The sequence below is a fragment of the Sinocyclocheilus rhinocerous genome, unplaced genomic scaffold (genome assembly GCF_001515625.1).
Source record: "Sinocyclocheilus rhinocerous isolate Xijiao unplaced genomic scaffold, SAMN03320098_v1.1 scaffold2994, whole genome shotgun sequence".
Lineage (NCBI taxonomy): Eukaryota > Metazoa > Chordata > Actinopteri > Cypriniformes > Cyprinidae > Sinocyclocheilus > Sinocyclocheilus rhinocerous.
The window spans coordinates 392,816-408,647 of record NW_015630025.1 but is presented as its reverse complement, the minus strand read 5'-3'; the positions used below and the strand labels follow the sequence as shown (position 1 = coordinate 408,647).

The window sequence follows — 15,832 nt, the reverse complement described above, 5'->3', positions numbered from 1 at the left end:
CGAGTGAAATTAGACAAGCTGGGGGGGGCCCATGTCCTAAAAGTTTGAAAACCCCTGCCGGCCCGAGGGTGAGTACATTTTGATCAAATTTTCATTTTTGGGTGAACTACTCCTTTAAAGGGATAGTTTACCTAAAAATAAAAATAATGTCAGCATTCTGTGTTGTTCCAAACCTAAATTACATCTTCTTTAGTGTTCCACAGAAGAAAGTCATACTGTACAGTTTTGGAAAACATGAGGGTAATTATCTCCCACCTTTAATAAAGAATACATCGCAGAACAACATTAATCTGCAGTAGAAACTACCAATCTCTTTTAACATGACAGTCCAGGTCATGTTGTCCGAAACCTGCATGGATCACTAAATGACTGACTTCTTATTCTTGATGCCTCATCCCATTTCCTTATCATTTTAAACATATAGTTCACTTGTGAACTATATTTCAAGTCTTAGAAGCCATATGATTTTTGTGTGTGAACCAGACTGAATTTAAAGTCAGTTAGTATTATTATTCACTAAAATCCTTTTTCGCATTCCATGGAGAAAACAACAGCATGAGTAGTTTGGAACAACATGAAAATGAATTTCCATTTTTGTGTGGACTATTGCCACGTCATGCACCAATTTACGTAAGAATTGTACAAACCAATTGGAGACAAAAAATAAATGAGCCACTGTATGCATTTTCACAGTCAAAACCCATTACCTGGAATTGGATCCGTCATATAAACAGTCAGATTTCCAAATGACACATATATAGTTCACACATATTGCGCTCCACATGATTGAAACTTCAGACAATCTTACACAATAGCCCATGCTGGGTTTGTGGGGCACAGTATATTAATGCGGATGTAAATAAACTACCCCGGGTGAGCATTCATGGAGTTGCTACGCAACCACCGGCACCGGCATGCAGGGACAGTTTGTGGCAGTTTGGCGGAAGACTGGAGAAACTGTTACTTGCTGATTTCTAGAGCAGAGATCCGCAGCATCTGCGTCTTTCCAAAAGTAAATGTGACAAGTCATGCTCTCAGTGTTCAGATCTCACATGGCTAAGTATAGCTCCGTTTCATCATCGCTTCTGCCGTCTTTAGAGGGCATAAAGGGGGGCTTTTCCTGTTTGGATCACGCTTACTTGCGTGCTGGAAATGTAGTGGGTCTCTTGCCAACGCTTCACCCTACGTAAGCAGGAAAGGAAGTCTTGCGCAAAATTATGTCATTATTTTACGTCACTGATGGTCATCCTCACACATGTTTTATAATCCAGCATTGGCTCGACTTGGCAGATCATCAGTGAATTCTAATAAAGCTTTAGTGTGTGACGCATGAAACTGCAAATGATGGCCCACAGATAAGCCTGCAACCAAGCCTCCTTCTTCTGAAAAAATGTGGTGGTGATTTTGTTGTCAGTTTACTAAAAGGGTTATTGATTCGCTCATTTTCGCCACTTTGATTGGCTAGGAAAGTCTGCAACAATATGAGATCTGTGTCAAAGCCACTACTGGAAGAGGATCTAACACAAATAAAATCAGTTCATCAAGTCAGGGTTTCAAAGTCACTTGGTACAAAACTTTAAGAAAAGATACTCATATAATGTTCTGTTTGGCCTTAAATTAAATAACTATATGTATTTCTTTATAAGCATTTTAGGTATTCACATTTCTTATCTGACACAATAAATAACACAAAGATTATTGGAGTGTTTTACAAGAAAATACTACTTCAGTCTTTCTAATTCTAAATTTAATGTTTAATTCAATGTGTTACTTGCCATGTGTTACTTGCCACTTCTTTGTTATTTATGAAATTTACTAGCATTTTCTGAGTGAAAATTATTTAAAAGCCATTTTTCTTCCAGTGTACAATAAATAAATTGTAAATATATTTTTCTGTCTGGATGCATATCGAAATCCATATCAACACCAGGAAAAAGGCAAGAGTTCAAAGCTTTGCTAAATCTGTATGCCACCAACACCCATAGCGTTTCTGTCAAATTGGAGGTCATTATTATTAATAAAATAAAGTAACACATAAATTTGACATATATTTTCCTGTCTGGATGAAGTCAAAAAGGTTTTTTGAGAAGCACTAGGAAAAAATGCAAGACTTCAGGGAAAAGCTTTGATAAATCTGTGTGTCACCAAAACCCATAGTGTTGCTGTCAAACTTTGAGGTTTGTGGTTATTAATCTGACACATGTCACATGTTCAACCCCAGCAGAGGAGACCCACAGGCTGGAGATTTATTGAGATCATAACCTTTCCCTACCACAACTCACTTAACCCCAGCAATCTGCTTGATGGGTTTTTCCATTTCCAATTGTGTTTTGACAAAAATGGTCAGCTAAAAGGATTGACTTTTAAAGCTAAAGCATGCTCACATACAGACTATGATATATGTATGTATATACACACCAAGTAAGGAAACATCAGGAAGACATGCAAATTCCTAACCAAGAGGAAGTACAACTGGCTCACTGACTATCAGTACTGGAGTACGAGAAGGTAGTTTGCCATCTCTACTTCTCTTCTCTACACAAATGACTGTACCTTGAAGAAATCCTCTTAAATTTGCAGATATCATGATGCTGATTGGCCTAATATGCAACAATGGACCCATTTATAGGAAGGAAGTAAAACACCTGGTGTCTTGGTGCAGTTAGAACTTACAACTGAATGTCCTAAAGACAGTAGAGATTTGGCTGATAACAATACCTAAGTTTTTTTATTTGCTGTATTAATATAAGAAAAAAAATGAAATGAAATTAAATGAAATCTTTTAAATTAATTAAATCTAATTGGCAAACTTCTACAGTGATGAATGGAAACAAAAAATATATAATTTTTGTCAATCAACTGTAAAGTAGTAGCAGTAAAATACTAGTCAGACAACCCACCAACTAGTCGATATGCACATGCCTACTAAAGATCAAGTAACTCCTGAGAACTTTCAAGAACTTCAACTTGCCACTGGCAGTGATGGCCCGGTTCTACAATGGCATCACTAAATCCGTCCTCAAAACCATCTGATCTGGATCCGCCATGGCACTGGATCCAAGCAGACTGAAGATCCTCAGCTGCAATCTGCCCTCCCTCCAGGACCTTTATGAGTCAACATCCAGGAAGGGGGCAGTCAGAAAGCCCTCATGCTCTGATCACCACATCTTTCAGCTGGTGCCTTCTGTGAAGCGCCGCAGAACCAAAACTTCCAGAAACAAAACGGCTTTTTCCCACAAGCTGTGGCTTTCATTAATACTCCCTATTGCTTCACCACTAAAACAGAACACTACAATACAAAGAGATAAGAGATTTGACACACATACAGTACTGTATAGAGTATCACAAAATTGATATCACCAACATAAAGCCCCCAAATTAATGAGTAAAGAACTGATTAGACAAAACCAAATCCTTCTGTCAGACAATAGAGCTAAATTCTGCTCTTATATCTTATATGTGAAGCTGAGCACAAGGAATCTGAATAAGCGTTTTTCATTAACAGCTGTCAGATTAATATGTTCCTAACCTTTAATTCCTTCACTTGCCTGCCAGAAAATCGGGTGACCTGTTGCTTCAAACACTTAATTGCTTTAAATTCAGACAGTTGTGCACCAAAGGGTCTGTTTGAAGTTAATTCAGCATAATAATTAACATTAAGAGATGGAAGACACTAAGACAGTGTGAACTGAATATCCATTGTATTATTTAGCCATTCAGCACTAGTTTTTTGAGCTATTCGAACTTACTGTATAGGCCTGCTAAAGGTGAACTGCTTTTCTGTCGTTCTTGTTTATAAACAGGTTTCACAAACACTCTCCCCACCTGTTATTGGACGGACAGTTCCACCCACACTCACGCCATTGGTTAATAAGTCACTGTTGCCAGGCTGGTCAGGATGTTCAAACAAACAAAGCCGTTTTGAAAGTACTAAAGAGACAGAGTTACACTTTTTGGGGAAATCAACTGACAAAGAACATGTTTATAATTGAGCATATTAAATGAATAGATAATTTGATGAAAATGTACTCATTCTCAGGCCATCCAAGATGTAGATGAGTTTGTATTTTCATCAAATCAGATTTGGAGAAATTCAGCATTACATCACTTGCTCACCAATGGATCCTCTGCAGTGAATGGGTGCCGTCAGAATGAGAGTCCAAACAGCTGTTAAAACATCACAATAATCCACAAGTAATCCACATGATTCCAGTCCATCAGTTACGTCATGTGAAGTGAAAAGCTGTGCGTTTGTAAGAAACTAATTTATCAAGGCATTTTAAATTAAGACCATTACTTCAAGCCAAAACACCAGCCTTGGACTCTCATTCTGACGGCACCCATTCACTGCATTGATCCATTGGTGAGCAAGTGATGTAACGCTAAATTTCTCCAAATCTGTTCCGATTCATCTACATTTTGGATGGTCTGAAGGTGTGTTAATTTTCAGCAAATTTTCATTTTTGGGTGAACTATATTAACATTTAAAATTACACATTCACTCACTTTCAGTTCATCTAAGTTCATATAAAGGCATACACATTATTGCCAAAAATGCTTACTAAATACATTCGTAAAGAGGGCCACAGTCAGTCTTAGGGGGTTTGGAATCAAATGAGAGGGCGGACACGTGCAAGGGCAAGGCAATAAATTAGAGGAAATTAGCATCTCTGTCGCCAGAGGCGACTACCGAGACATATTCTACAGCTACAACAATACAGCAGGAGGAGGTGAGCCGCCTACTGAGTGTACATTATTGGAAGCAGACTGAAAGGTTTGGAGGTAAAGAGCATGCTTCCTGTGGTGACTGGCAGGGGTTAGTTTGGAGAGGCAAAAATGGTTTATGGGTGCAGTGCTGTGAAAAAACCCCACAGTTAGTGGCTCTACTTAACAGAATGGTACATCTGCCTCACTTGAATGCCTATTCATAGCTGTTCACGGGATATTTCCACTCAAGCACTTTTTTTTTGTAAATACCAAAAACTTGATGAATTTTAAATGTAACTGAAACATTTTGGAAGCAATCTTGCTACATATCCAGTGGTCCTAGTATTAAAGCAAACTCTGTGCTTCAGTTCTGTGTTTTGGTTGGTAACACTTCTAAAAGTAGTTTGATTTGTCTTGAAAATAGAGGTTTTTTTATTGGCATCTATGGTTCCATGAAGAACCTTTAAAATCCATGAAAACTTTCCATTTCACAAAATGTTCTTTATTGTACAAAAAAGGTTTGTTAGATTTTTAAAATGTTATTTAACGACATAAAAATATCTTAAATAACTGTTGACCGAAAGGTTCTTTGGGAACCCAAAATGGTCCTTCTATGGCATTGCTGTATAAACCTCCTTTTGGAAACTTTATTTTTAAGAGTGTACGTGCAGACACTCTGAAATCAGCTCAGGAGACATCTTTAAAGGAACACTCCACTATTTTTGAAAATAGGCTAATTTTCCAACTCACATAGTTCTTCCAATAAGCCTATTTTCAGGCGCTGCGTAATATCATTGCATCATGGTACGGCAGCAAAGTTCCTTGATTAAAAAAGTGAAAAAAAGCTAAAAGTGCTACCGCCAGACCCGGAGATTGGATTCGAAAACGGTAAAACTCAACTGTTTAACTCTAGGGGAGTTGGAAAATGAGCCTATTTTCAAAAATAGTGGAGTGTTCCTTTAAGACTAGAAACCATCTTTTTAACAGTATATATTTTTGAAGTGCAACTGGAGACCAATTAAATTGTTTTACAAGGTTCACAATCAAATTCAGACTATTTTTCAGACAGGCTATATAAGTGAACTTTTAAATGCTTCCAGAGACCGCTGTAGCACCAAGGGGGCTGTGCATTCATAAAAACCCTGTGGTGTCTAAAACCAAATACATGGACAGCTGATGGCTTAAATAAGATGTGAATACATCTAAAAGGACTTTCATTTATGGTCAACAAAACAGAGGAGATTTTATGTCACAAACGGCATTAGAAAGAGCTCGTACAGCACTGCAGCAGAACCTGAGACAGACCACAAGGAAATATAACATGATAAAAGAAAAAAGAAATCTACGTTATGTCTGTGAAAAGATCCAAGGTGACCATAAAACTCGCCATTCAAACCAGCCGCCTGGAGATGAAAAGCTAAGTTGGCAGTGCATTAAATAAGGCTACGGTTATTGCTCCTCAAGTTCAGTTCTAAGCCAGTGTTCAAACAGCACCAGCCCTATTTTAGAGGGCTAAATGTGGTTCTGTTCTCATGTTGTTTGGTTGTAAACTAGAGTGACAACCAAAATGTATTACTAAACAGACTCTTGTTTGGTGTGTGAACCTGTGCCGGGGTTTCCACTGCTGCTCTCTACAGAAAATAAAGTGATTTGTGAGTTACTACATGGAGCATTTCCTTTCATAACAGTCATTAATTTAACAAATTGTAAAAAAAAATAAAATAAATTGGAGTAGGCCTGTGAGAAGTATTACAAATTTTATGAACATAAAATTTTATTTACATAATGAGGGGGACATTTACATCCAAGTGGTAATTAATCTACACAGAGCAGAAACCAAAAAAGCGCAAAACTGTAGCTATAAACTGCTAAATCATCTAGAAATTTTAGGATTTTAGGATCAGAAGGTTTTTCAGAACTTCAGACCTTGTTACAAAGTGTTACCAACTGGCTGATCTCATACACTCTTAAAAGTAAAGGTTCTTTATTGGCATTGGCGGTTCCATGAAGAACCTTACACATCCACAAAACCTTTCCATTGGACAAAATGTTCTTTATGGTGAAAAAAAAATGTCAGTATCTAAAGTTAAGCAATACACCAGGTTTTGCCAAAGAATACTCCTTATCCGAGGTAAAATCACTGTAATGCAAAGCCTCTTGTGGTTTACTGGCCTGTCTGTATATCATCTGTTACAGTTGTAAAACACAGTAGAGTAAACAGCGAGAATACTTTGACATGGCCTACCTTCCATGACATAGACCAGGGAGCCCACATCGCCTTCTTTGATGATACAACTTTCTTTATCATACTCCACAGGGTACATGCAGTCCACAATCTCCTGAATCTGAGACAGCTCCAGGTTCTTCATGAAGTCATTGTCAAGAATGGCTTCTTTGATTAGTTCTTTAGACCTATGGATGACAAGGGTAAATTTAAAAAAAAACTTTTTCATGTTGGTTTTGAAAGTTAATGAGCAATAAAAATTAGGCCCTACAACTTATAGAAGTAAAAAAAAGTTCTCAAGCTTATTCAAGACATGTAAACAATCAGAAAGAAACAAATGACAAGCAATATAACAAAATAATAAAACAGAACAAAGACACAGATGAAGTGCTTTAAATTTTTCAGGCAGGTCTGTCTAATAATATTCAGGTAAGAAATACAATGGAAATTGAATAAAGTAATTAAATGTAAAATACAACACTGTATGAATTAAATATACATTAGTTTTTATTAAAGCTACAACAATTATTTGGTCAAAAGCAGTGGGTAATTTTCTCCATTTCTGCTGTGGTTTGATTACTATTTATGACACAGAAGCAGCAGGTATATTAGGCTGCTGTCACTTTAAGACCTAATATACTCACACACATCCTATTTTCTCCAAACTATTTTCATTCATCTAAGACATAACTGACTGTGTTTATGTGAATACCCACCACAGCGGGCATTTTGACATATTTTTGTTTGTATTTGACCTTCGCGGCATTCAGATGCTTTGCCTTATTGTGCTTTTAATATCAACACTCTTTTAATATCACACTCTTTACTTACTCATTTGTCCATTGCTCTAACATGTTAATAGCTTCCTGCCAACTGAAAAATACATGGATAGATTTACATACAGACAAAAATAGGATACATTTGGTCATGATCTCTGAGATACACTTGAAAAGCAGATTGTGGACTTCTTCAAGATCAATCACGATATAAAATCATCAGATCGCCCACCCTGTTTATAAAACAAAAACAGATCAAGAAGTTTTTGAAAACCCATGAGCAAAACCACTGGGTTCCTCCGAAAGAACTGAAATCTCACAGATCTCTCTTTTTTTTCTTGAAATCCCAGACACCTCCATTCAACACCACAGCGTGTGAGATTACTCACAGAAAAGTGTCAACTGCTGAAATAATCAGAGAGAATTCCCCATACCTGGGTTTGTGAATGCAATCAATACCTCACCACGCCAATGGATGAATTCCTTCGTATGGAGTGCATCTGGGCTCTACGTGATGACTCATTTTCATTGACAACATCACATTTTATTGGACAATGCTTGTCAGATGGACTTGCTAGTGCCACTGGATTCTAAGTTCCCTTCCACAAATCTATTTTTAATCATGCACTGGGTATATTTGATTATTCAATCACTGCACAAGCAGATATGCAGATTTGAAAATATTGGATCTTTTTTCTCCTTTGATTAGAAATGGCAGCGTGGCAGAGATGATGGCAAGAATGGACCATCTGTGCAAGAGTGCACGAGTGCTGGAGCCCGAGGAGGACATGGGGTGGACAGATGACTGCTCAGATACACTGCGTTACTACCACTCACACACTCCTGCTGGGTACTAATGTCCCATGGGCGGATGATAAGACCTCAAGATCTGTGGATCTGCCTGGACTAATGACATTAATGACATGGATTCGTCATCCATGTGGGCACCAGCGCTACAAACAATGGTGTTTTTGTATAAAAAACTGACCTCTCACTAAATATAACTCAATGATTCTTGAGATATGAAACAAAACAAGTACCACGATTCTGCCCACCAATACTTGGGAGATGATCACTAAAATATTAACATGTTAATTTATATCAAATTATATTATATTATCACTAACTATACTATATGCATAACTATAGTTATATTCAAAGATAACTAAGACCACTATTTAGTAAGCAATTTGTAGGTTGATTAAACTAAAAAGTGTAAAAAAAATTGTGGCACTAATGTACTGTAAATTAGTAAGCAATTTGTAGGGTAATTAAACTAAAAAGTGTCAAACTTGTGGCACTAATGTCTGAACTAAATTATTTTTATTACTATAAAAAATCTAAACGACGGTGGGGGTCGGTGACGCGGTGGGCAAGTGACGTAACCGGTGTTGCGGCTTAACACCGGTATCACCGTCAACACCGTCTATCGCGGCAAGCCTACTGTAAATATGTCCTTAGTTTTTGTCTTTACTTATTAAAGTGTTTTAATATCAATATCAACTCAAAATGTGATGTAAATCAGTTGTTTGAGATTTTTAGACAATTATCCAAATTTTAACTGCCAAGTTAGCTAACATCACCAGTAAAACAACTACTAACGTGTGTTTAATGAAATATGTTTTTCATTAACACTTTTAAATTATTTATTAAAGTGAATGCTAAATTTAACAGTATTTTGGCTTTTTTTCTTTATATCAGATGGTGCTGACACAATTTGATTGGAAAAACACATATTTTGTAAGAAATGTATGCAAAATTTTGTAAAAAATAATGCACTTTATTTCACTTCTTGTCCCAGTACTCAAAAATCAGTGAACTAGTCATCTTGAAAAAGACCAAATACACCTCATGTGTATCGTGTTTGACTGTGGTCAGCTAATAAGACTCTTGAGTCATCACTGCTAATAACTGTTCAAATCAAACTCATAATGGCAACAGCAAATTTGCATGATCATTTGTAGGCATATGAATTCCAAGGGGAACATGAGATTGAAACTAATAGAACACTTATAGGATTATAAACTCATTTCATTTGCTGTTTTCTTATCCCCCGATCGTGCAATTGTCTAAAGAAATATGGCCTCAATTATTCCTTCTGTCTGACGGTGAAAGAGGGATTAACAACAAATCATTCTACTTTACATACTTGATGAAGACATTACATTGAGAATATAGCATTGCCACATAGACATGGGCAGCCATCAACCAACAATAATGAGAGGTGTAAATAAGACAAGGGGACAAAAAAACAGAAGACAGGTAAGACTTGATCACTCAAAATGGTATAGGTGCACTCTAAGAAAAGTCTATAAAAATAGGCCATAATGCACTGTTAATATGAAGCAAGTTTGTGTATTGATTTTTTGCAGGTGTTTAACCCATATTTTGAATTACACATTGCTATGAGTGGTGTTTTAGGGTTAAAGGTCAGGAAACGTAACGGATAATGTCCTGGAATTGTCTATGGATTTTTTTCTTGCAGCGTGATGCAGTATCAATAGCTCACATTCCCAAATAAAATATGATATTAAATGACATTAACAAAACAAAGACTTTCAATTACGATATGATTGCTAAAGTGAATTATAGTTTTATAACATGACAGTATGCACAGGAAGCAACCTATTTAAAGGTATAGTTCACCCAAAAGTGAAACTTCTGTTATTAATTACTCATCCCCATGTCGCTCCAAACCTGTAAGACCTTCGTTCCTCTACGGAACACAAATTAAGATATTTTTGATGAATTCCGAGAGCTCTCTGACCCTCCCATAGACAGCAAGGATCCTAACACGATCAAGGCTCAGAAACGTAGCAAGGACATCGTTTAAAAAATCCATGTGACATCAGTAGTTCAACCGTAATTTTACGAAGTTACAAGAATACTTTTTGTGCACAAAGAAAACAAAAATAACGACTTTATTCAACAATTCGTCTCCTCGAATTGAAATAAAAAAATATCTTAATTTGTGTTCCGTAGATGAACGAAGGTCTTACAGGTTTGGAACGACATGAGGGTGAGTAATTAATGACAGAATTTTCATTTTTGGGTGAACTATCCCTTTAACTAGTGAATCAAGATATTCAATTAGATCAAACGTAGGCACATAGGGATTCTGCACATTTTTCAGTTATGATGCAATGATTTTTTAGTTTTGAATCGGGTCACTGAAATGGACAATTTGAACTGACTCATTAGTGTTGCCAGATTGTGCTAGAAAAACACAACAATGAATGAACAAGCCTATAATAAACTTAAATCCAAACTTCTTTTCTTGGGAATAAACCACATACCAAAGTGATCTGCGCCTGCCTACTTTATGTGCCTACTTTATGAACTCCATAAACTGGATCGCTTTATGAACCAAGCCCAAACAATAATTCCAAAGATGCTTAAAAAGCACCGCAGCTTATACAAAGTGGACATGGAAACACTTTAAGAGTTTGTTTGTTTTGTTTTTGAATGACCAATAATGTATGAAACATCACTAATTTCTATGATAAAAAATAAAAAATGTAGCCTGGTGAGTAAACTAAAAAATGTACTAGCCAATGTCGATTTCATTGTCAAGGTGTCTGTAGAGGTTTGCATTAAAGTTTTCGATCAAAATTTAACTACACTGCTCTCTGCGTCCCACGCGATACCATATCAGACTGTTTGTATCATGACCTATTTTGAATAGCAAATCACTAATCCATAAATCATTTACAAGTACTCCACTTAGCAGATCACGATCAGAGGCCAGGCCACAAGCATAAAGCCCGCTGATACTGTATCTTATAGTGTAACAGTGTTCTCATGCAAGAGTGCAATTCCTTCTTGTCCTTTTAGATTCTCAGTTCCCAAAGACTTATTTACCAAAAAAAAAAAACTCATGTGGACTATAAAGCCTACACAGTTTCCAGAAGAAATTAACAGAAACTGTGATCATTAGCCCATGATCAACATCAAACCCCGTTTCCTCATGTTCATTAAAACAAACTAAACGGCCATGCACCAAACTTTCTCTTTGAGCTCAGAGCTGCAGGTGGTGGGCAGATTTCAAAGTCTTCAGAGACGGACAACAGTATTGCTCTGAAGGGGTTACCATAGCAAAAAGCGCAGAAAATGCCACCTCGCATCAGGAGCCTCAATTTAATCAGAGTCTTTGATATTTGAGACATCATTATGGAACCTGTAAGACCTTCGTTCCTCTACGGAACACAAATTAAGATATTTTTGATGAATTCCGAGAGCTCTCTGACCCTCCCATAGACAGCAAGGATCCTAACACGATCAAGGCTCAGAAACGTAGCAAGGACATCGTTTAAAAAATCCATGTGACATCAGTAGTTCAACCGTAATTTTACGAAGTTACAAGAATACTTTTTGTGCACAAAGAAAACAAAAATAACGACTTTATTCAACAATTCGTCTCCTCGAATTGAAATAAAAAAATATCTTAATTTGTGTTCCGTAGATGAACGAAGGTCTTACAGGTTTGGAACGACATGAGGGTGAGTAATTAATGACAGAATTTTCATTTTTGGGTGAACTATCCCTTTAACTAGTGAATCAAGATATTCAATTAGATCAAACGTAGGCACATAGGGATTCTGCACATTTTTCAGTTATGATGCAATGATTTTTTAGTTTTGAATCGGGTCACTGAAATGGACAATTTGAACTGACTCATTAGTGTTGCCAGATTGTGCTAGAAAAACACAACAATGAATGAACAAGCCTATAATAAACTTAAATCCAAACTTCTTTTCTTGGGAATAAACCACATACCAAAGTGATCTGCGCCTGCCTACTTTATGTGCCTACTTTATGAACTCCATAAACTGGATCGCTTTATGAACCAAGCCCAAACAATAATTCCAAAGATGCTTAAAAAGCACCGCAGCTTATACAAAGTGGACATGGAAACACTTTAAGAGTTTGTTTGTTTTGTTTTTGAATGACCAATAATGTATGAAACATCACTAATTTCTATGATAAAAAATAAAAAATGTAGCCTGGTGAGTAAACTAAAAAATGTACTAGCCAATGTCGATTTCATTGTCAAGGTGTCTGTAGAGGTTTGCATTAAAGTTTTCGATCAAAATTTAACTACACTGCTCTCTGCGTCCCACGCGATACCATATCAGACTGTTTGTATCATGACCTATTTTGAATAGCAAATCACTAATCCATAAATCATTTACAAGTACTCCACTTAGCAGATCACGATCAGAGGCCAGGCCACAAGCATAAAGCCCGCTGATACTGTATCTTATAGTGTAACAGTGTTCTCATGCAAGAGTGCAATTCCTTCTTGTCCTTTTAGATTCTCAGTTCCCAAAGACTTATTTACCAAAAAAAAAAAACTCATGTGGACTATAAAGCCTACACAGTTTCCAGAAGAAATTAACAGAAACTGTGATCATTAGCCCATGATCAACATCAAACCCCGTTTCCTCATGTTCATTAAAACAAACTAAACGGCCATGCACCAAACTTTCTCTTTGAGCTCAGAGCTGCAGGTGGTGGACAGATTTCAAAGTCTTCAGAGACGGACAACAGTATTGCTCTGAAGGGGTTACCATAGCAAAAAGCGCAGAAAATGCCACCTCGCATCAGGAGCCTCAATTTAATCAGAGTCTTTGATATTTGAGACATCATTATGGTGTCCTGGCAAGCCACTCGGTGGAATGCCGAATTGATTTTGAAGCCAGATGGAGCATGGCTTTGTTGAGCCACGCTGAATAACTTCAGATAGGCTGGCAGATAGTGTAGATCGGCACACTTGCAGTATGTGTTGCCATCTCCAGTCCTTCCCTCTCAGCACGCTTTTACAGCTCTTCTTAACCCACTCTCCACTCTTTTGTTTAACAAAGATTCATGTCTGCCCAGACACGGAGAACAACACTGAGCCATTTCCATAAAAGGAGAAAATATGCTCTTTTGGTGGGAAGCAAGATGGATAGATTCCGCAAAACTTAACCGGGGCCGCAGAGTGGGAGAGAACAATGTGAAGACACTCACAGGATCCGGCTCACAGTTGTTCGCCATGTCTAACAAACACTATAACAAATGTCAGGTGTTCCAGCATTTGTTTTTAAAGGTCAGTGTTGTGCATCAGTGCAATTAAGGACAAAAGAAGTGTAATTGTAGCCTTCTGGCAGATAGTGTAGATCGGCACACTTGCAGTATGTGTTGCCATCTCCAGTCCTTCCCTCTCAGCACGCTTTTACAGCTCTTCTTAACCCACTCTCCACTCTTTTGTTTAACAAAGATTCATGTCTGCCCAGACACGGAGAACAACACTGAGCCATTTCCATAAAAGGAGAAAATATGCTCTTTTGGTGGGAAGCAAGATGGATAGATTCCGCAAAACTTAACCGGGGCCGCAGAGTGGGAGAGAACAATGTGAAGACACTCTCACATTGTTCGCCATGTCTAACAAACACTATAACAAATGTCAGGTGTTCCAGCATTTGTTTTTAAAGGTCAGTGTTGTGCATCAGTGCAATTAAGGACAAAAGAAGTGTAATTGTAGCCTTTATATAACGTTTCTGCTTTAAAGTATTCCATTGGGTGAATTGTTGTTGCAATAGATGTAAAATGGCTAGATGTAAAATGACTATTTTTGTTTGCAACAACAGAAAAATGGCAAATAAAATAGATTGCAACCAATCCCCAGTTCCCCAAAAACAAAGCATTATTTTTAAAACCAGACACAACTGTCTGTGCATGATGTTTTGTGCAAGCAAATTTAGTCACAACCTGGTGAGTGCAGGGTTTTTTCTTTCCTATATCAATGTATTTCCTATTTTTTTTTTAAAAGGTAGAAAAGTTGTTTTCAATAGCCAATATTAGTAATTTGGAGGAGGGGGTTCCAACTGTAAAGAGAATTTAAAATTAATTTGCAAAATGAGTCATCAGCATCATTGTTTGTTTGTTTGTTAGTTTTTCCAAAAGGTCAATGACTATTTAGACTGTCTATGATTAAGAAAAATAAAAATCTATAACACGTGTCAAGAAACATAGTCTTGGTAGCCATGTTGGGTCCATATGGTTTTTAAAAAATAAAAGGTTTTGAGAAAAGTATCAAGTAAAGAAAACTAGCAAGTAAAAAGAAATTACACATTTTAATTAAGTAATAAAAATTATAAACAAAATATAAATATTATGAATTATTCATAAATGTATTTTATAAATATCATTACATTTTTTAATCACACCATGACATTTTACCTTCCCTTACCAAACTTGCCATGTCATTAAAAGGTCAAATTATTAATAAATAATTCATATAATTAAATTATTTATATTTATATTATTAAATAAATTATATTATGATAAGTAAGCTGCACTAAAGTTTTTTTTTCCATTAAAATCAATTAACAAAATTCCATTATTAAACAAGTATACATATGGATATCAAAGTCAAATCTGGGTTCAGAAAAATTGGTGTAGGATTTACTTTTAAACAATTAATTGATTAATTTTATGGGGTTCATATCTTGCCACTATTCACTACAGTAAACCTACAAGTCTGAACTGTCTGGTTGTTTTTAGAGGCTTAAGTACTTTGTTTTGACATTAACTTCATGTCTGTAACCACAGAAAATAATGTCTTGGTCTTATTATTGTGTGTGAGTGGAGAGAAGTGGTTGTAGCTACCATAAATCAAGACAGTGAGTACATGATTAACTTCAGATTGTTCTTTTTAGCAGCATGAAAAATGGTTGTGAATAAACATAAAGAAAGCAAGCCTTCTATAATTATTAGGGATGTAACGATTAACCGCGAGCCGGTTGAAAATCGATTCAAGTATGTGACGATTCAAATCAGTTGAGATGGTAAACAAATCGCAATTCAATTAGGTGTAGGAGTTTATATGAATGTATGTCTGAGGGGAACTTACTGTCTTTAGAAAAGTTTAGATGGTATTTTTTCTTTTCATCTTGCCTCTGTATAATGCATATTAAAGTTCATAAGTGCAGCGCTGCTTTGTTTACAGCGGAAAGCAAGGAAACGCTTTACGCGCCACCGGCTGGCAGAGAGTGAATCTGCGTCTCGTTCGGCTCGTCTGCTGTTTAGATATTTTTATTTATAGTTTCACAAAACTGAAGTCAAACCATTATGTTTTTGC

At 36.6% G+C, this 15,832-nt stretch overlaps 1 protein-coding gene across 1 annotated transcript in view; it reads right to left on the bottom strand.

Moving 5' to 3' along the window:
• The window catches only part of LOC107739762 (cGMP-dependent protein kinase 1-like), a 142,057-nt gene that overhangs the window by 121,993 nt on the left and 4,232 nt on the right, over positions 1 to 15,832 (bottom strand). The window contains exon 2 of the mRNA XM_016551969.1: positions 6,953 to 7,119. Coding sequence (XP_016407455.1) covers positions 6,953 to 7,119 — 167 coding nt within the window. The remainder of the gene's footprint in view (positions 1 to 6,952; positions 7,120 to 15,832) is intronic.